The sequence below is a fragment of the Camelus ferus genome, chromosome 9 (assembly GCF_009834535.1).
Source record: "Camelus ferus isolate YT-003-E chromosome 9, BCGSAC_Cfer_1.0, whole genome shotgun sequence".
In the NCBI taxonomy this organism is placed as follows: Eukaryota; Metazoa; Chordata; class Mammalia; order Artiodactyla; family Camelidae; genus Camelus; species Camelus ferus.
Genome location: NC_045704.1, coordinates 33,432,757 through 33,455,164, shown reverse-complemented (window position 1 = coordinate 33,455,164; position 22,408 = coordinate 33,432,757). Strand labels below are relative to the sequence as shown.

The 22,408-nt window shown below is 34.7% G+C and overlaps 1 protein-coding gene across 1 annotated transcript in view; it reads right to left on the bottom strand.

Annotated features, from left to right (window-relative positions):
* The window catches only part of RBL2 (RB transcriptional corepressor like 2), a 42,251-nt gene that overhangs the window by 5,548 nt on the left and 14,295 nt on the right, over positions 1-22,408 (bottom strand). Inside the window, exons 8-19 of the mRNA XM_032486323.1 lie at positions 21,721-21,907; positions 18,018-18,184; positions 15,842-15,951; positions 15,048-15,151; positions 10,789-10,926; positions 9,764-9,928; positions 9,133-9,244; positions 6,750-7,019; positions 6,270-6,550; positions 6,006-6,182; positions 1,257-1,328; positions 471-576 (exon numbers count right to left, since the gene is read on the bottom strand). Coding sequence (XP_032342214.1) covers positions 471-576; positions 1,257-1,328; positions 6,006-6,182; positions 6,270-6,550; positions 6,750-7,019; positions 9,133-9,244; positions 9,764-9,928; positions 10,789-10,926; positions 15,048-15,151; positions 15,842-15,951; positions 18,018-18,184; positions 21,721-21,907 — 1,889 coding nt within the window. The remainder of the gene's footprint in view (positions 1-470; positions 577-1,256; positions 1,329-6,005; positions 6,183-6,269; positions 6,551-6,749; positions 7,020-9,132; positions 9,245-9,763; positions 9,929-10,788; positions 10,927-15,047; positions 15,152-15,841; positions 15,952-18,017; positions 18,185-21,720; positions 21,908-22,408) is intronic.

Below are 22,408 nucleotides of genomic sequence, written 5' to 3'. Positions count from 1 at the left end.
GGGAGCAAAGTGCAGATAAGAATGAAGTACTAACTTCATCACCGTGCTCTACATGCAGCAAGGGCCTCCTGAGTAGTTTTCATTAATTTACACCAAGTTTTCTAGGACCCGAGCCCTGCATGAAGTGGTGTAAATCAATTCGGGATGGTATTTCCATAGCATGGTTTCAGTTGACATGTCACATTTTTCTAGAACTCAGGTCAACAAATTCCTGCCTTCTCTAACCTCTAATTCCCCTGGAGGAAAAAAATGTTGTACACAATGTGCCTCAAAGCCATGGGATAAAGGATAGACAACTTTGCTATAAATTTAGAATTAGGTTTATTCTTCCAACAAATATTTTGCCAATAAAATATTTTCATAGTTTCTATAGCAGTAATTTCATTTAGTAATCCTTAGTTTTCTAGGCCTAAAAAAAGGAGAGAAGGTCCTAATTTTGCTTTTTAAGAGTTCATAAAGATCACACTTACTTCTGTCTTTGTTTAGTTCTGTTGGAGAATTCTGATGGCTTCTGCTATCACTGCTGCCAGAATTTCTTCTTTTCCTTTTCCCTTTTATCAAAACACTTCTATACACCTTTAGAGAAATCATGAGACAGGAACAGAAACTAGTATTTATTGAGTGCATCCTAGACTGCATGACCTTGACATGATGCTTAATCCTCACAACTCCGTATGGTGATAGTCCTAATCAGGGGAGGTTAATAAATAGAGCGAAAGTTATAGATACATCTATTAAGTAACACAGGATTTACATCAGGGCCTTCAACGTCCAAATACTGCCTATAATACCGCAGAGCAGTAATAGTATCCAACCATAAAATCAAGTCATTCTAGGTTAAACACAAAGATCTTACATACACCTACATCTATGACATACATGAATATCATTAAAGGTAAAATGAGTTTTAAGATTTCATTTTATGCTATCTTGGTTAAATGTACAATACTGTGTTTCCTCAACCAGACTGAATTCAAGGTGACACAATCCAAACAGCTTCCTAATCTATTTTGGGATTATCTGAATTAAGAAGGAATCAAATATTTCACATTATTACCTTTGGGGGAAAAGAGAGCTTAACTAATCAGGATATGAAGCTGTCTGTCAATAATTAAATAAAATTAAAATAAAGGTTTCGCTTAAAGTAGTCTTAGTTTATTCTGGAGAAAAGGCCATAGAATCAACTGAAGTTAACTTTTTGTATTCATCAAAGATTTTAACCTTTATTTTCAGCCCTGAGAGGAAACTGTAGTTACCTGGCTCCGGGCCTGTGGCTGAGTCCTATAACAACGCATAATATTCTGGAAGGACTTGTCTTCTTTTGTGACCTGGCAAAGAACAAGAGTATTTTGAGAGAGAATTTAACTTCCAGCATAGTTCTGTGAGGTGCTCTGTGAACGTGCTCCCCTGTGAAACTGGTGAAAATTATATAAAAACAACCACTTAAAGTATCTGCAATGGTCCTAAAAGCATACAACAAATGAATATATATTCAAGAAAATCTACTAAAATTCACTAACAACAGAGGGAATAAATGGTTTTTGAATGAAGACCTGGAATAAAAAAAATTGCAGTAGCAAAAAATTCACCAGAGGAATGAAAGAGTAGATTTGAACTAGCAAAGAAAAAAATTTAGCCAACTTGAAAATGGAGACTGCAATCCAAAGAACAGAGAAAAAAAGTGAAGAAAAGTTAACAGCTTCAGCGAAATGTAGCACACCATTAAACACACCAAGATACACAAAATAGTTACCAGAAGGAGAGGAGAGAAGCAAAAAAAAAGAAAGACTGAAAGCTTCCCAAACTTATTTTTAAAATATTAATCTACACATCCAGAAATCTTAGTGAATGCCAAGTAGGATAAATGTGAAGAGATCCATACCCAGACATACAGTTAAAAAAAAAATGCTGGAGGCCAAAGAGAAAATCTTGAAAGCATCAAGAGAAAAGCAACTTTTTGCTTACAAGGAAACTCCAATAAAGTAACCACTAACTTCTCATTAGTAACTATGGAGGCTACGAGACTGAACAAAGTAATAACTAGGAATCCAATATCCAGAAAAGTTATCTTTCATTAGTGAAAGTGAAATAAAATCTCAGAAAAACATACAGAAAGGAAATCTACTGCTGGCAGAACCATCTTACATGAAAATACTAATGAAAGTTCCTGAAACTAAAAGTGACCCCACAGAGTAATTCAAATACCACCCCCCCACACACAAAAACCAAAATAAACAAAAAAACAAAGAGGACTGGTAAAGATAATTATGTAATTGTAAAGATAGTATAAAATGCATGTTTATTCACAACTAATTTTTTAAAAATTGCATAAAACTATATTTTTCATAATATATATGGATTTTTTTCATAATTAGTATATGTATGAGGAAGTGGGGGAGATGTTGATCAGAGAATACGAGCTTCCAGTTATAAGATGAGTAAGTTCTGGGGATCTAATATACAGCATGATGACTACAGTTAACAAACTGTACTGTATACTTGACAGCTGCTAAGAGAGTTGATCTTAAATATACTCACTACCAAGAAAAAGTAGTTGGGTGATTGACATTAACTAACCTATAGTGGTAATCATAATGCAATATATACATGTATCAAACCATCACATTGTACACCTTACACTTACACAATGTGATACATCAATTATTTTTCAATAAAAGTGGGGCAAAAAAAAAGAATACAGCAAGAAGAAAAAAATATGTAAATGGTAAGCCCTAAAGAAACCATTAAGGAAAAAAAAGTTAAAAAGTCATTAATGAAATCAAAATGCTGCATTAGAAAGTATTCATCTAATGCAGATGAAAGCAATAGAGGACCAAAAATACATGAGACATATATAAAAAACAAAAAGTAAAATAACAGACGTAAATTCAGTTAAAACAACAATGTTAAATATGAATGGATTAAACAATACAATCAAAAGGCAGAAATTTTTAGACTGGATGAAAATGAAATCCAACTATACTCTGTCCACAAGAGACACACTGTAGATTAAAACAGACAAAAGGATATAAAAGAAAAGGATGGGGAAGAAGATATAACATGCAAACAGCAACCCCAGGAAAGCTGGATGACTATACAAATATCACATTAAATAGACTTTAAAACAAAACTAAAAGTTACTAGAGACGAAAAGGACGTTTCATAATGATGAAAGCACCAATGCATCAAAAACTAACAATTAAAAACACACATTCACCTAATACCAGAACACCAAAATGCATGAATTAAAAACTAACAGAAATGAAAGCAGAAATAAACAATTCAATAATAATATTTAGAGTTCAATATCCCACTTTCAATAATGGATAGATCAACTAGAAAGAAGATCAGTAAAGAAACAGAGGAATTGAACATCATTAAACAACTAGGCCTTACAGATAATCTACAGAATACTCCACCCAACAATAACAGAATACACATTCTTCTCAAGTGCACAGTGAATGTTCTCCAGGTTAGACCATATGCTAGGCTAGAAAACAAGCTTCAATAAATTTAAAAGGACTAAAGTAATACAAAGTGTAATTTTGATCACAATGGATTGAAACTAGAAATTATTAACAAATTTGGGAAACTCACAGATACTGTGGAAATTAAACAACATACCTAGCTAACAATGAGTCATATCAAAAGAGAAATGAGAAAATACTCTGCCATGAGTGAAAATGAAGACACAACATACCATAACTTATGAGATGCAGCTAAAGCAGTGGTTAAAGGGAAATTTATAGTTGTTAAATGCCTATAGTAAAAAGAAAGAAAGATTAATTACTCAACCATCCATCTTAAGACACTACAGAGAAGAGCAAAAATTAAGCCTAAAGCAAGCAGAAAGAAGGAAGTAATAAAGATTAGAGCATCTAATAATAAATGAAACCAAATGCTGGCTCTTTGACAAGATCAACAAAGTAGACAAACCTTCAGCAAGAGTAGCCAAGATAAAAAGGTTATCAAATTACTACTGACAAAGAATAAAAAAATGACTAAAAAAATATTTTAAACAACTGTGTGCCAACAAATTAGAAAGCCCAGAGGAAACAGACAAAATTTGAGGAAGACATACTACCAAAACAGATTCTAGAAGAAACAGACAATCTAAATAGACTCATAACAAGAAAAAGAATTATTCATCAATAAACTACCCACAAAGAAAAGCATAGGGCCCAAAGAGCTTTACTGCTAAATTCTACCAAACATTTAAAGAAGAATTAATACCAATTCCTCACAAACTTCCAAAAAACAGAAAAAGGAACACTTCCCTAGGCATTGAGTCCAATGTTACCCTGATAACAAAACCAGAAAAAGCCATTACAAGAAAACTACAGACCAATATCTTTTATGAGCAGGACAAAATTCTTCAACAAAATAATAGCAAACTGAGCCTAGAAATATATAAAAAGAATTGTATACCATGACCAAGTGAGATTTACACCAAGAATGCACGGATGGTATGTGTGAAAATTCAATCAATGTGATGCACTATATCAATAGAATAAAAAACAAAACCCACAATTATCTCAAAAGATGCAGAAAAAGCATATCTATTTCCAACACCTTTTCATGATAAATACACTCAACAGACTAGGAATAGGAGAGAACTTCCTCAACCTGATAAAAGCATCCATGAAAAAAAAAACACAGCTAATATCATACTTTACTTTTGCTTTCGTCCTAAAACCAAGAACAAGGCAAGAATTTCTGCTCTCAACACTTTTATTCAACAATACCAGAGATCTAGTCAGAGTAATTAGAAATGAAAAAAAAATTTAAAGGCATCCAGTACAAGCAAGAAGTAAAACAAATACGTCTATAAGCAGATTACATGATCTTGTACATGGAAAATCCTAAATAATCCACTCAATTAGAAGTAATAAATGAGTTTGGCAAGGTTATAGGATATGAGATAAACATAAAAATCAATTGTATTTCCATACATTTGCAATGAACACATCAAAAATGAAACAACTGCATTTATAATAGCATCAAAAAGAAAACAAAGTTAACAAAAAAGTGTAAAAGTTATACTATGAAAACTGCAAAATATTGTTGAAAGAAGTTAAAGATGACATAGATAAATGGAAAAAATCCTATGTTCACTGGTCAGAAGGTGAAATACAGTTAAGACAGCAATACTGCCCAAACTGATCTACAGAACAATCCCTATCAGAACCTGACCTGACTTCCTTGTGACACAAAGTCAGAAATGACAAGCTGATTCTAAAATTCATAAAGAATTTCAAGAGATTTAGACTAGCCAAACAAACCAAAAGTTACCAATTTCAAAACCTGAACCATTTGTTTTTAAATGGGTAATTTTATGTTATGTGAATTTCACCTCAAATTATTTTTAAAAAGTCAGTTGATGAGTGTTGAGTTAAAAAGTGTTGATGAGAATGTGGAGAAATCAGGACTCTCATATGCTACCAGTGGAAATGTAAAATGGTGCCGTGACTTTGGAAAACAGATCAGCGGTTCCTCAAATAGTTAAACACAGTTTACAATGTGACCCAGCAGTCCACTCCTAGGAATATACAGAAGAGAAATAAAAAGATGCAGTGGGGGAGGGTATAGCTCAGTGGTAGAGTCATGCTTAGCATGTACAAGGTCCTAGGTTCAATCCCCAGTACCTCTGTTAAAAACAAACAAATAAATAAATAAACCCAACTAGCCTCCTCCCCAAAAAACAAATGTCCATGCAAAAACTTGTACACAAATGTTCCCAAAGTGGAAATAATCTAAACGTCCATCAACTGATGAAAGGATAAACAAAATATATATTTATACAATGGAATACCATGTTCTAAAACTGACTATGGTGAATGTCACATGTATTTATGAATAAACCAAAATCCACTAAGTTGTACATTTTGAACGAGTAGGTTATATGGTGGTATGTGAATTACATCTCAATAAAGCTGTTAAATGTGTTCTGAGAATAAGAAAGCAGCATCTTTACTTTTTCCTTTTATATTCCAAATGGTACTCACCTTTGCCATCACATAAATGGCACACATTAACAACTGGTCCAGATGTCTGTCCATCATAAGTTCAGGACACTGAATTATGGAGAATTCAAAACAAGTCCAGATTTTTTTCCTCAGTTCATCTGAAATATCCAGTTTAGCACAAAGATCCCGAAGGCGAACACCTGCTAAGTGGTAAACCTGGTAGATAAATAAAAGTATCTCAAACTCTGTTTATCTCTCATATTTCCCAAGCTCTAGACCTGGTAAGGGTACATGAAAAATTACCTTTCTAAAGAAAAGTGATAAAGAACTGGTCTTCCTGGGTCTAATACTGCCGCTGGTTAAAGGCAGGCCTGGTTTCTGCTGCTGTCCACCTGGGGAAATCTGTTGAATGGCCACCTGACCAGGGACTTGCAAGGTCGTTCCTGTCACCTGTTGAGAGCTCAAACTTCCAGCCAGGGCCTGAGCACTGAGGGGCTGGATGGAGCCAGTCACAGCTTGTGCCTGCCCCCCAACATTGACTTGGACTGGGAAGAATGTTATTCCTCCATTTTCATTGGCAATGCCTAAAGTTTGTTTCAAAGGAAAAAAGCACAAAGAAGATGTTGATAATACATGATTCTCCAGGCAGAGGTTTCCAATTTCCACCGTCCCAAACCACCCCTCTCCAATCTTGTCTCATATCATCATTCCAGCCAAATCTCAGGTAACTTTCTAATAAATGCCACAGAGATGGAACTTAATATCCAACTCTGCCTTCCTTACCTTGCACAGGAATGGTCACTGTTTGTCCATTGTTGGCTGTGACAGTGGCTGTTGCCATGGTGACCAAAGTCTGTCCAGGAACTGGTGTGACAGAAACAGCCTCCCCAGATACATTCTGCACAGAGACGGCATTGACCAGAGGCTGTGGGGGAATGCGCCCAGGTGTCCCTCCATCAGTGGGGCTATCATTCTCAACAAACAGCCTCCTCCTGGTAGAGCTGGCTGTCGGGGAGCTGTACCTATCGTATAATGTGGTTGGAGATGCTATGCCTAGGGTCAAAAATAAACCAAACAAACACGTTAACTCAAGGAGACAGATCTGACTTCTATCCAAGCTGTTATGTACACAACTAATTAGTGTTTGAAATACTTCATAATTTAAAAACAAAAATTATAAGAGTCACACCATAACTACTTTCACTGAATGAAAATTCAACTGACACTATTAAGAGCAATACTTAGAGGATTTTTCTCTATTTTGTCTCACAGTGCTCCCTACTTCACTCCACCTTCTGCCAGATCAAACTGGACTTTGCTCTCCACTACCACAGAACCTTAATGATTTAGGGGCAAATTAAATAATTTTCTATTTTCTACCACATTTACTTTCTGCCTAACACCCATGTAAGATGTGACTTCACTGTGAAGCCACTACTTGATAAGAAGACTCGATGGACCTGTTATTACTATGGTATCATCTGGGAGCGTTTCCCCCATTTTATGAATTTTCACCTTTGTCATTTTTTACATATAGAAAATTACTAAAACTCAATAATGTTCTTCAGCAAGAATGGAGATACATGTTTTGGATTCAATTAATCTTAGTTTATTTTTTAGAATAATTTTATTGAGATATGATTCATATATATATATATATAAAACCCACTTAAACTGTACAATTCAATTATGAGGTTTTTGTTTTACTGTGGTAAAATATATGCAACATATAACTTGCCACTTTAACCATTTTTAAGTATGCAATTCAGTGGCTTTACATTCACAATGTGCAACCACCACCACTATCTATTTCTAAAACTTTCAACATCCCAAACAAGAAACTCTGTTAACCATTATAGCTTAGTCTATTAAGTATTCACACCAATGTATGAATTTTCGAGAAGCATTCTTTTTCCTCTTCCAAGTCCAGCTGTAAACTGCACATCAGTGGGATTTAAATATTGAAAACGTATGTTGGGAGGTCTAAGAGGACTGACAGGAGTAGTTCTGACAGACTGTGGCTTAACATTTCAATTTCCTAATGATACAAAAACAAATTTACTATATTTATATCTGGAACAAATATGCAGTGTTAGAAAGAATACATTCTGATTATTATCTCAGAAAATATTAAGAGACCTCATGAAAATGGAGAAGTGGTAAGTACAAAAAAATGCAGTTTAAAGTCAAGTCCTAATCCATGGATTTGGGAAGGAAAAACTCTGCAGAAATAGAACTGAGAAAGACCAGCTATCAGATCTATGGGTCTGAGTGGATAAGCAGAAAAACAGTTAAGCCACTAAGTCAATATGACTCTTCTTTCAAAAATGAGGAGGTTTTCATATAGATCATTCATATTCATTGAGTATGCACTGAACAGAGAGTGATTCCTGATTTTAAAACTGATATTTCTTCTACAGCCAGTGCTTATCAATTACATTAAAACGCTGATCAAGAAACAAGAATATCTTTCTATTGACATCCAAGGATTTAGAACTCTTGGGATGCAGAGAACTGCTTTTTAAAAAGTAGTTTTATCTCAAGTATGTAAACTTAAACCTTGCACCTGGCAGATGTTATAAAGAGCTGCCTGAAATGTAATCAGAAGAATAGCAAAACTTTCCTTTCCTATATTTTAGGGCCAGCAATGCTATTATATTAACTGGAGTCGCACAGCTCAACTGACAAGAGTCAAAGCTAAACATGCTCAGGCCATTCAGTCCTCTTACCTCACTGGCTCATCTGTACCTCATTAGATCATACACTCCATCGTTAAGAAGCTTTTCTGTTCCTTCTGATTTTAAAAGTAACTCATATTCATCTTAAAAAATTTACAGAAATCACCTGGAATTCTATTACCCAACAATAATCATTCTTATTAATAGTTCAGTTTTTCCATTTCAACCCTTTTGTATGTATCTTTTCTATAAGATAAAAATACACTTAAAAATTAGGAATCACATTAATACAACACTCTATTTTAAAAGACACTTGTCTTATGCATTTTCCTCTGTTCTTAAACATTCATGAAAAGCATTACTTTTAAGTGATCCATGTAACACTATAATGTACACTATACCCTACTAACTTCACTTGTAGTTGTAGATGGAATTTAAATCCCCAGATACTGGGCCCCAAAACACTCCCCCTAGTATTTTAGACTTACTTCTTCCAAGTCCTCCAGTATCAGCACGAACTTCACTCACCCTTCTGGGAGTCAAAGGGGAGCCAGCAGTACACATTTCATCTGCTCTTTCCAGGTTCTGAGGGGGCATGACCTATAAAGAATTGTTCACACAGAATGTCATTATTCAAAACAGCATCTTAATTAGAAATACAATAATAATCTAAGGAAAAAGAAAACTATCTTGGCTCATCAGTTATTCCACCCAGAATAAATCAGCTGCTGTCTTTTCCACTTTCATACTGAAGTTAAAAAATTCTGGCAGGCTTAAAAAATTCAAACCTAATGACTGGATACTAAATATAAATCAACCTTCATTACTAATTTGGAGAATTAGACAATCAACCATTCTAAGGTACAGGAACTTGATTAGGAACTCAAGACAGAATACTGAATACACTGTCAGTGAAACCTTGGGGCAATCACAGATTATGTCTGACTCTTGTTCCCCCTTAGATACAGGGGTAATTGTACCATATCAAACCCAGCTGTTACCCTCTCATACTCATGAGGAAGATACTAAGTGTAACTGCAGTCAGAGAAAGAGAATAATGAATAGACTAGATATTGATATACTTTTGTCACAGAAAGATGTTAAGATCTTTTCACAAACCTCTTCGCATGTAGGAACTCTGTTTTCATTGTCTCTAATTCTGTCCCACAGTGGAGACTCTGGTTTCCATGCCAAATGATCCAAGATCTGTTCTTCAATTTGATTAAGATGTTTTACCACCTCTCTACAAAGACCATCTTCTGCTCTAATGAATACTTCTATCACCTGAAATTTTCAAAAATGCCCTGGTTTGTTTAGTAATAATAACTTTTTTACATGAAAATTGTTTAAGTGCAAAAGCAAAATGTGTAAACTTACTTAAAATTTTTTTACATATTTATAGAAACAACAAAGTCAATTTATCAAAAATTACAAATTTAAAGAACAGTACTATTTTGAAATAGCTGCTCTTCCTTTCATTGTCTTTGTAAATAATCATTTACATTGCATGTATGAATTATATAAAATCTTTTGTATCATGATACATTTCTAAATTTTTTAATTAAATAACATGCCTGTCTATTGACACTGAAAAACATTACTCAAAGTTTCATATTTAAAAACTCTGAACATTTAATCTACACCACTGTAAAAATTAGTTTCGACTATGTATGAGAATTAAGACAAACTCATACACTAAATCAATATCAAGAAGGAAACAATACCAGATTTAACGCTTGTTGATCACACGTGGGAGAGAAGTCTAATTCTTTCTGAAAGACACTTTCATTTAATTTCCATAAAATAAAAAAAAAGGTTGCTATCAAGATTACCTAGTGATATGTTTGCTACTTTTCTAAAACCATCTTAGCTCATAAAATGGAAGTATTCTAAAAGCCTTTATCAGATAAAAGGAGGAATCACATGAAACTTTTTACACAAAATAGGTCTTTATACTACATTAAAAGAACTTATGTAGTTCTTAAGACTGTTTCTTCTCTGCTCCCCATTTAGAGAGGAAATTATTAAATGTGTAATTAAAAATAGACGATATGTACTTATATAGTAAAATGAATTAGATAGCTAACGACAGAACGTTGATCTCATCTACAATTTCCTCATCAGTATCAGATTTTTAAAAATACCTTATAAAAATGATAAAGTGGCACATCAAATATTTCAGTAATAAATGGAAAATTCCCAGGAGGCTTATAAGAAAAAGCGACGACCTCAAGACAGCACGCCAAAAGTGATCTGTGGAATGCATCTTGTTCCAGAATGCCCTAGAAAGCACAAAGTTATAACATTTAGAAACACTGGCCTACTCTAACAAGGCATTTCATACCTAGCCAAGTTAAACAAAAATACCATGAGTCTTATTTTCTGAGTTAGTGAGAATATGTGCTTATTTTCTTATAAAATTTTTCTTAATGTTATAAATAAGCCACTTTTTTTTTTAGCAAAAAACAGACGCTGAATATATAAGAACTCTGAAAAATCTCACCTATTGTGAATATAGCTAATAAAAAAGATTATATCCCTAACCAAAGTATACATACATCCTGATGCTCAGAAGAATAATTATGTGGAAAGATGTTACAAAAACAGTATTTATAGTAAGAAGCCACTGTTATAAAAAAGATAGCCAGAGGAAGGCAGGTGACTGGCAGACTGTCATGGACCAAAAGTTAGTGTGTTTATCTTGGGGTGACATAATCACAGATGAGTTTTTTTTTGCTTATTAATGTTCATAAACATAAGTATTATTTTTCAGTTAAGAAGTTACCTGGACACAAAAATCATAGGTAACAAGAGAAAAAGCAGATAAAAATTAAAATCAAAATTAAAAACATCTGTGTATCAAAGGACACTATAATGAGATAAAAAGACAATCCACAGAATGGAAGAAAATATTTGCAAATCATGTATCTGATAAGGGATTAATATCCAGAATATATAAAGAACTCCTACAATTTGATGACAGAAAAGCAAACAACCCAATTCAAAAATGGGTAAAGGACTTGAAAAGATCTTTCTCCAAAGAAGATACAAAAAGGGACAACAAACACAAGAAAAGATGGTCAATATCACTAGTCAAAAGGGGAGTGTAACTATTTTCTATAGACAAAACATGGAAGCAATCTAAATGTTCATCAAAAGATGACTAGATAAAGATGTGGTAACACGTAAAATGAAATACTACTCAGCCATAAAAAAGAATGAAATAATGCCATTTGCAGCAACATGGATAGACCTAGAGATTATTATACTATGAATTGAGTCAGACAGAGAAAGACAAATATCATATGATATCACTTATATATGTAATCTAAAAAACTGATACAAATTACCTTATTTGCAAAACAGAGACAGACTCACAGACACAGAAAAGTTATGGTTACCAAAGGGGAAAGGGAGGAGGCGGGGATAAATTAGGAGTATAGGATTAACAGATACATAATACTATATATAAAATAGATAACTAGCAAGGACCTACTGTACAGCACAGGGAACAATATTCAAAACAAAATGTAGTATATATATGTATATGTGTATATGTATATATGTAAATAAAATGAATATTATTCAGCCTTAAAAAGGAATGAAATTCTGATACATGCTACAACATGGATGAACCCTGAAAACTTCATGCTAAGTGAAATAAGCCAGACACAAAAGAACAAAAATTGTATGATTACATGAGGTACCTAAAATAGGTAAATTCATAGAGACAGAAAGTAGAATAGAGGTTACCAGGGGCTGAAAGGAGGGCTGAATAAAGAGTCATTGTTTAATGGGAATAGACTTCCAGCTTGGGATGATGAAAAAGTTCTGAAGATGGCTAGTGATGAGGGATGCACAAAATTGTGAATGTACTTATTAATGCCATTGAATTCTGCACTTAAAAATGCTTAAAATGTAAGTTTTATGCTATCTATATTTTATTACAATAAGAAAATGTTTAAATAAGTTTCTTAGGTGAGTATTCAGAAATTTTCATATACTCTTTTTTGCCCCTAAACTGAAGCGATGTTTTATTCACCCTTCTGTATATGTTTCAAAATTAAAAAATTGTCCTAAAACAGCCTTTTAAATTCCTACAACCACATACAGCCATATTTTTTTTATTGAAGTTCAGTTGATTTACAATATTATATTAGTTCCAGGTGTATAGACTAGTAACTCAGTAATTTGGTAGATTATACTCCACTATAAGTTATTACAAGACAATAGCTATAATTCCCTATGCAATACAAGATATCCTTGTTGTTTATCTATTTTATACATAGTTTGTGTCTATTAATCCCATATTCCTAATTTGTCCCTCCCTACTTTCCTCTCCCCTTTGGCAACCACAAGTTTATTTTCTACATCTGGGAGTCTGTTTCTGTTTTACATATTTTTCTGATTCCATATGTAAGTGATATCAAATAGCATTTGTCTTTCTCTGTCTGATTTATTTCACTAAGCATTATATTCTCTAGATCTATTCATGTTGCTGCAAATGGAAGAATTTTGTTCTTTTTATGGCTGAGTATACAGCCATATCTTCATACAGAAAAAAAGAAGTGTAAATAGTTACAAGAAGTTAGAATAATTATTGGTCAATTTTCTCTAAAATGTTATTTAAAAATTAATTTAAAAAATTTATTTTTATTGATGTCATTAAAAGTAAATAATATTCACAGTCTACCAAGGCAACAGAAATAAAAGCAAAAATAAACAAATGGTACCTAATTAAACTTATAAGCTTTTGCACAGCAAGGAAACCAGTAACAAAATCAAAAGACAACCTACAGAATGGGAGAAAATATTTGCAAACCATACGAGTGATGAGGGCTTAACTTCCAGAATAAACAAACAGCTCATACAACTCAATAACAAAAAAACAAACAACCCAATCCAAAAATGGGCAGAAGACCTAAACAGACATTTCTCCAATGAAGACATACTGGCAGCCAACAGGCACATGAAAAGATGCTCAATATCGTTAATTATCAGAGAAATGCAAATTAAAACTACCATGAAGTATCACCTCATACCAGTCAGAATGGTCATCATTAAAAAGTCCACAAACAAGGGGGGAGGGTATAGCTCAGTGGCTAAGCATGTGCTTAGCATGCACAAGGCCCTGGGTTCAATCCCCAGTACCTCCATTAAATAAACAAACAAACCTAATTATCCCCCCCAAAAAACCAAAACCAAACAAACAAAAGTCCACAAACAATAAATGCTGAAGAGGATGTGGAGAAAAGGGAACCCTCCTACACTGTTGGTGGGAATGTAATTTGGTGCAGCCACTACAGAAAACAGTATGAAGATTTCTTAAAAAACTAACAATAGATTTACCATATGATTCAGCAATCCCTCTCCTAGGCATATACCTGGAGAAAACTCTAATTCGAAAGATAAGATACATGTACCCCAATGTTCATAGCAACACTATTTACAATAGTCAAGACAGGGAAGCAACCTAAATGTCCAGCAACAGATGATTGGATAAATAAGTTGTAGTATACAGTGGAATACTCAGTCATAAAAAGAAATGACATAATGTCATTTGTAGCAACATGGATAGACCTAAAGATTATCATACTAAGTGAAGTAAGTCAGACAGAGAAAGACAAGAATCATATGATATCACTTACACATGGAATCTAAAAAAATGATACAAATGACCTTATTTATAAAACAGAAATAGACTCACAGACATAGAAAACAAATTTATGGTTATCAAAGAGGAAAGAGGGGAAAGGATAAATTAGGAGTTTGAGATTAGCAATACAAACTATTATACATAAAATAAACAACAAGGTCATATAGTACAGGGAACTATATTCAGTATTTTGTGATAACCTATAATGAAAAAGAATATGAAAAGAAGATATATATGTATCAGTATGCTGTACACCAGAAACTAACACAACATTGAAAACCAACTATACTTCAATAAAAATTTTGAAAAACCAGTTTAACATAAAAAAAGTAAATACCACTTGTACAATCTAAGAAGAATAATTATTTTTGCCAAAGATTAGTGGTTGAATATTTATGTTGAAGCCCTACATTGTCAATACTCAATTTATTCTATATAAGGCTTGAATTAAAACTCTTAATGTTATTTAAAAACCTCAATTAAGGTTAAGTCTGAATGTTTTAATCCTTGACTACAGAGTCTTACTACCCACAGAAATTATAATACATAGCCTGCTGCAATGAGAAACGCTAAGTGAGGGAATGGATGTAAGAGGAACCCAAGTTTCCTTAGATGCCAATCTTATTCCCCTAAAGCCATACATTATTTCTTCAATAATGGCTGTTTTTTTTGTTTGTTTTTTAGTGTGTAGAGCTGAAAGGAAACTACATTTTATTGTGCTGCTCAATACATTGGTTATTTACTCACAGATAAATCCATGTCTCCCAGCCTTTTTTGCTCCTGCTCAATAACAGATTCTAATACTTTATAATAAAGCATCTCTGCAAAACGAAAATGTTTGCTGGCAATTTCTGCATAAATAAGAAAAAACACAAAAATCACATGCAAAGAAAATACTATGGAAAATGAGGATCCATCTCACCCCCTATCCACAGAACAAAATTTAAAAACCAACCCAACATTTTATATATATGCACTTCCTACAATGCTCTCCCAATTACCACTAAGGTTTCTTAATATTCTTCATAGGAACACTGAGAGTTTTCTACAATTGTGAAGTGAAATTTTCACATAGAAAACTGTAATAGTATTCCATCAAGATTCAAATCTTTTTCTTTTTTTTGTATTTTGAACAGAGCACTGTGCTAAGAGGTATGTAACTGGTTTACTGTTCTGCTTGTACTTAGTGCTCATACTGCATGACACTGAACGAGTCTGGGCATGGAACAGCTGTATCTTCTGCATTCATTCTTAATATTCTGAAGAATCACTATAGTTCTATACTTACTATCCAGTCTACAAATAAAAACTAAAGATGTTGAGGAAAAAAAAGTGCCGGAAGTCCAATATAATCAAGATTATTAGTCTAAAATTTCTCTCCTACTGAGAATGGCCCAGGAATGACTTGGTTGACAGAAAAATTGGACGTCCATATTCCAGCACTCAGTCTAAAGTCACAAATTTTTTTTCATATTTCTGACTCAGTTTCCCCTAGTTAAATTTCAAAGATGAAAACAATATAGACAGTATTAAGCCTTAACCTTTAGCACAATTACTGAAATCCTCATCTGGCTGGGAATGTTGAGTATATATTTCATACATTTCTTTCAATCTGTTGGCAATAGCTTGGGTTGGATTTCTGGAACATGTCCTAAAAAATAAGAAGAAATTATCTGATTTAAAGAGTCACAAAGTGATAAACTGTTTACAACTCTGTAATTTTAGTAACCTATAAATATAAAATACTTTGAACAGAAATGATACACTTCTCAATTAATCCAGGAGATCCCACAATTCCTTATAAAAAAGGTGTTAGTACTACCATTTGAATGAAAAAAGTATCTCTTGCATGGAGCTGTACCTTTTACTGCAGTTAAGTTTAGCAGCTTTGACCGGTGCCCATCTGATATGTGACTGATCCCCGCCTACCCTATACATCTGCAGTCACTGGTGACAAACTAAACTACCCTCAACTGTCTCCCCAGAAGGCAGTATAACTCTGATTAAGAACTCCTGGAAGAAAATAGAATGAAGGGGTATATCATCTATACTACAATAAACTCATATAAATAATTACTGGCATTCTACATTTTTTTTCCTCCAAAATGAAGATTATCTCTTTTTTTTTAATCTAGAAAGGCAATATATGTTTAATGCAGAAGCATAAGACAAATTATCACCATGTAGGCTTTTGTAACAACTATGTTTTTATCTTGATCATAAACACATTCACTGTAAAAATATAGCAATTTAAAATATTATAAAGAAAATAAAAGTCAATTATAATTCTGCTAGAGATGGCTACTGAATATCTTATGCAAGCAGAATTTTATTTATGAACATATACACAGGTTACAAAAACAATATACTTTGTTTTTACCCAGTATCTACTGGTAATATTTATCCCTAATATTAATATTTAAGATGAAAGAAGCTGCTATGCCTAGTTAGAGATTGTAAAGAGATCTGGAAGATACAGAGGTTAAGACAAGCTTCTGAAATGCATGTATAAAATGCTTTTGAATTCTAGGTAAACAAGTTCCATCTGAAAAATACAACTCAGGAAGAGGCTACACAGACAAGGCCTGCTGGGCGTCAATCACAATCCAGTTTATGAATAAAGTAGACGTCATGAGGACGAGTCAGCCTTGGTATTTAACGAACCTAGCTGTGAGTGGGGAACTACAGGGCCTTCTCATACCAGACCACCAGAAATAAAGTGGGCTCCCACAGGGTCTATGTCATTGAACCATAAGCTTTTAGGAAACTACCTTGGAGATAATTTTGTCAAATAAATTTGCCAAAAATTATGCACATGTAATGAAATTCAGCTTTTCACTAAAGCTCACTGATACTCCTACCAGTCTCAGGCAGTTCAAAGGAACTAAAGGCCTTCCTTTTTTAGGACAAGGGTGTTTTATAGAACTTACAAAAGCTACAGCAGCTTTACGTTGGTTATGAATCCCAGTTGGCTAACTTTTCAAATCTGACCTACCCTTCAGAAATCTGCTCAGGTCCAACCCTCTTCATGAAGTCCTCTGACAACGTCCATTTTTACAGATGCCCCCTTCTTTGAAATCTTAAACAGTTGGTAATAGATTGTTTGGTGCTACAGTGTCTAGTGTTATTAGTTACTGTTTCTTCTACTATATTAAGAAAAGTCTGAGTGTTGTGGACTGAATGTTTGTGTTGCCCTCCTCCTCACCCCCTGCCCCAAATTCATATGTTGAAACGTAATCCCGAATGTGATGGTGTATAGAGGTCATGAAGGTGGAGCCCTCATGAATGGGATGAGAGCTTATAAAGGAAATCCTAAAGAGCTCCCTTGCCTTCTTCTGCTGTGTAAGGACACAGCAAGAAGGCAGCTGTTTATAGACCAAGAAGCAGTCCTCACCAGACACTGAGTCTGTTGGCACCTTGATCTTATAGCCTCTAGAACTGTAAGAAGTGAATTTCTATTGTTCATAAGCCACCCAGTCTACCATATTCTGTTATAGCAACCCAAACAGATTAAGATACTAAGAAAAAAGAATCAAACATTCTATTCATATGTTTTATATTGTTATGTCCTCTAAGGACTAATGACAGAACTGAGCATGTAATTGACATAAAATGATTAATGGGTGGATTAAAGGCACTAATGTTGAAAAATTAAAATAGAAAATTGAAAAATGGTCAACAATCAAGTCTTAGTAGGAAAGAAGGGCTCAAACTAACCTTAGAATCTGTTCCAGTTTCTCACTTGGTGCATTCCTGAGGCCTGTTAGCATGGTGTGAAGACGACTCAAGCTATGAGTCGCTGTAGAAACTGGAGTCACACAAGGGCTGTTGTCCTTAATGTACCTCACACCAGTAAGTGGTGTGGAGATTCTAAGTGCTTTAGACTAAAGAGGGGGAAAAAGAATATTATTTTAGGTCAGAAAGACTTTCAATTACTTCACAAATGGGAATTCAGACCAATCAGACTTTATCTTTACATTAACAATAAATATTAGTGATTCAAATGTCACCATTCTTGGAATTTAAACATAATACCACCAAACATAAGAGCCACCACTATCCACATGAAAATGTGTGAAAGGACAATCTATACTTTAGCCAACTAAGAAGTCTGTCTCTTAAAAGTTAGATCTTTACGATAAGGCACAGTCCCCTATGATTCCTCATTCAAAACTTAAGCTTAGAGGCAAAAATAAGCATTAAAATATCAAGGCTATCTCTGAGAAACAAGCTCCCATCTACTGCTAATTTTGTAAGTACTCAAAGATTGACAAAGAGAGCTGTAAATTAAATCTGGCCCAAACGAAATCCATGACTTAACAAAAGCCCATCCAAATAATCAAATTTGCTTCAGAGAAAGGATAAAGCAAGCAATCCTAGATGCAGAATACAACCTGATGCAGAATAGCCTTCTTCAGTCCTCTTGCCTCTCCTTTACCTTTAGTTACTAGAATCTATCAGTTTTTTTCCCCCTAAAGCAGACAGATCTTCAGGGAAATAAGTTTAAGTCAAATTCTTGAACACAAATAGGAGAAAGATACGACTTAATGTCAAAGAATTTAAGCATGAATACATATGCTAATACAATATCTTTTCTAATTTTTCCAACAAACTCCGAAAGGTTAAGAGAGCTTAAGAGTTTTTTTTTAATATTCAAGATAAACTAGATTTCCCTGTGTATTAAATTTACTTATTCTAGAGACAGCTGTAAAACACCTAGTAAAATTTTCACCTGGCAACAGAATTACTCAAGTTTCATGAGATACAGAAATTCACCATACAGAAATAAATCTATATGCTTTCTCTGTGTCTTAAACAAGAGTAGAGCAGAGACTTTCACTTTGTTTCAAAGAAATTAATTCTATGATTTTTTTAGATCTATAAGATGATCTAGGTAGATTAACCACACTCACAAGATCTCCCCTGCACTTGACAGCTTTTCTTACAACCACCTGAACATGAACCACTGCCTTGCAGGAGGGCGAGCAACAGCCGCCAGCAGCAACTCACCACACTGCCCACAGGTAGCGGCGCTTCCACAGAGGAACCGAGGTATGACAACCACAGACAACTTCCTGCCTGCAGTCCTCAAGGGTTGCATGGGGCTTTCTGGTAGCTCTGTTTCAGTTCTTGGCTTAAAGCTTCCTGTGCACTCTGATCAAGAAGAGTCTTTCTTTAACTCATTAGACCTCTTTTATTCTCTATCAGCTTATACTACTAGGTAACCTCTCTTCATTCCATGGCTTTAAAAGCCATTCGTATCCTAATGACTCCAGAATATATATACACAACTCTTATCTCTGCTGTGAACTCCAATCTTGTACCTCTAAACTGCCTACTCAGTTTCTCTACTAGTATATCTAACAGACATCTCACACTTGACGTGCTCATAACCCTAAGTCTTGATTTTTTCCCCTTCAAACCTGTTCTTCCCTGCTCAAAAAATGTCCATAATAAATATTTATTAAATGCCTACCATGTGCTAAGCACTGAATATAGCAATAGTCACAGACCTCATGAAGCTTATATTCTACTGCAGGGAGACAGATAATAAACAATCCTTCCATCCTTCCTTCTCTTCCTCTTTCTCTCCTTTCTATCTGACTGTCTGTCTGTCTGTCTGTCTGTCTATCTTCAGACAAACAACTCTTTCTTTTCTACCTACGGTCAGACAGTGATAAACACTAACAGGAACATTAATTTCAGAGTAAAGGAGAAAGGAAGTCCTGAGGGCAGGGGAGGATGTTGATGGTTATTATTTTATACAGTAGGCAGGTTATGGGAGCCCTGAATGAAGTGAGGAGGTAAACCACATGAGTATCTTGAGTATCTTCCTCAGCTCTAGGCTGAGGAAACAGCAGGGGCAAAGGCTCTGAGTTGGGAGTATGATTGGCATACCTAAAGAATGAAAAAGGAGGTTCACGTGGCATGAGTGGAATGGGTGAGGAGGAGAGTGATAGGAGATGAATTCAGAGAGGTAGCAGGGTCAGACCACTGAAGACCTTACAGGCATCCGTAAGGACTTAAGCTTTTATACCATTTACCCAACTGGAGTCATCACTGTTTTCTTTCTTTCACTCCCTAGATCCAAGCCTGTGAGTAAATCCTGTGAGTGCTATCTCTCAAATACAGCCCATATACAACCATTTCTCTGATCCAAGCTACCATGAACTATCACCAGAATCACTGCAATAGCCTCTTAATTCCCTTACTTCCATCCTTGCCCCCATCCCACCTCTCTACAAGACCTTTAAAAATGTAAATCAGATTATGTCAGTCACTGTTCCCTATCAGAGCAAAAGCAAAAATCTTCACCATGGCTTCCAAAGCCCTATATGGTCTGCCTGTCCTTTCTGTCTCCCTCTCCCCTTACTTCTTAATCACTGTTTTCCCTCACTCACTCAATTCCTACCACACTCGTGTTCTCTCTCAATGTTCTTCCAAAAAACCAGTCAAATTCCTACCTCATAGCTTTGCATTTGCTGTTGTCTGAGATTCAAATACATTTCCCAGCTGTTTGTGTGACTTGCTTCCTCACTGCCTTTAGGTCTGTTAATATTACTTCCTCAGAGACACTTTTTCCAGCCACCTATCTACACTCAATAGTCCAAGGCCCACCCATTCTTCCTTCCCCAACACCTTGTTCTACTACTTTATTTTATTTTCCTTCATGTATCATCATCTGATATACTATATAGTTACTTGTTTGGTTACCTATTGTCCATCTCCCCACACTAGAATATTAAATAGGATATTCATAGCTGTTTTGTTCACTGATGTAACCCCTGTGTCCAGGACACAATCTGGCTTATAGAATACCTTAAGAATATGTGTTGAATGAATAAGCCAACTAGTCTTAAGTCGGGTCTTACAGGTGAGCTACCCACTGGAATTATCCACACTGCCTCTGGAAGCACCTGTCAGAAGTTGCTTATTTTCTGGGAATACCATGTGAAAGTAAAGAAACTCTTAGCCTCCATCTTCCCAAGTGTCTGCATGAAATAACACATAATCCTGAAACTCAGTTTAACGGAATTTTTCTTAAAGACTACAGATCCTCAGTTTCTCTAGTCTCTTGGATGAAGGCACCAACTCAGATCAATCAACATTTTCTAAATGCCTAGTAAAGGCTGCTTATTACTGGTTCATCTTTTCAAAACCAACAATTATCAGAATGACACATTCACTTACATTTATATTTTTTCTTAGATCTAACCAAAAACTTGGAAAACTGATGTCAACAAAAATTAAAACAGTAAACAGAGAGATAACTTTTTCAATTAAGATAAGCAGGATGTGAATTTTCTTTTTTGTACTGGAAGCAAGTAAAACGCACATAAACACACAATTATTAAAATAAAAGAGAGCCTCTGGCCTGTCTGATTCTGTATTTGTATTCCTCCGGCACGGCTCAACTCACCTTGTCAAAGTGCTGCTGCAAGATGTTTTTCATCTGCACCCTTTCAGCAGTCTCTGTTCCTGAACCAGTGTTCAGACACCTTGAGAGAGTCCCAATTTCCTCTTCAGCATCCTCTCCAAGAAAAATCCGTTCATCTAAGTTTCCAACAGATAAAACATACTCCTCATAGGCCTTATTGATGGCTTTACTATAGGAAAAAAAAATAGGCAAAATGTATACTCACAAAACTGCCCCATTAGTTGTTTTAGGCTACTTAATTGTTTCTTTTTATTAAAAGTTATTTATTAAATGTTCTAATAATTTTGTGAAAGTTAAATTTTAGTGGGATCACTGTTAACTGTAAAAACTGAAGAGTATAAAGATACAAGCTTGTTTCACTGTGCTCATCCACTGTACAGTAAGTATATTTTGCTGGCAGTACTTCAGGGCAGGTACCCTGTGCTTAGCTGCCCGGTGGGTGCAGCTTCTGGTGAGAAGCTTAATTATCGTTCCTAGCTGCTCGGGGCACCTTTGAAGACCGCAGTACTTTCACATCATCATTTTTCACCTGTGTAGTTCCAAAAGCACTTCTTTATTTCAATAATTATGATCCAAAAGCTTAACTATTAAAGCTTTAAAGAGCAGCCATACAATTTTCAATAAATTCAAAAACAAGTACTTGGAGTAACAGTTGATAAAACTTTTTATT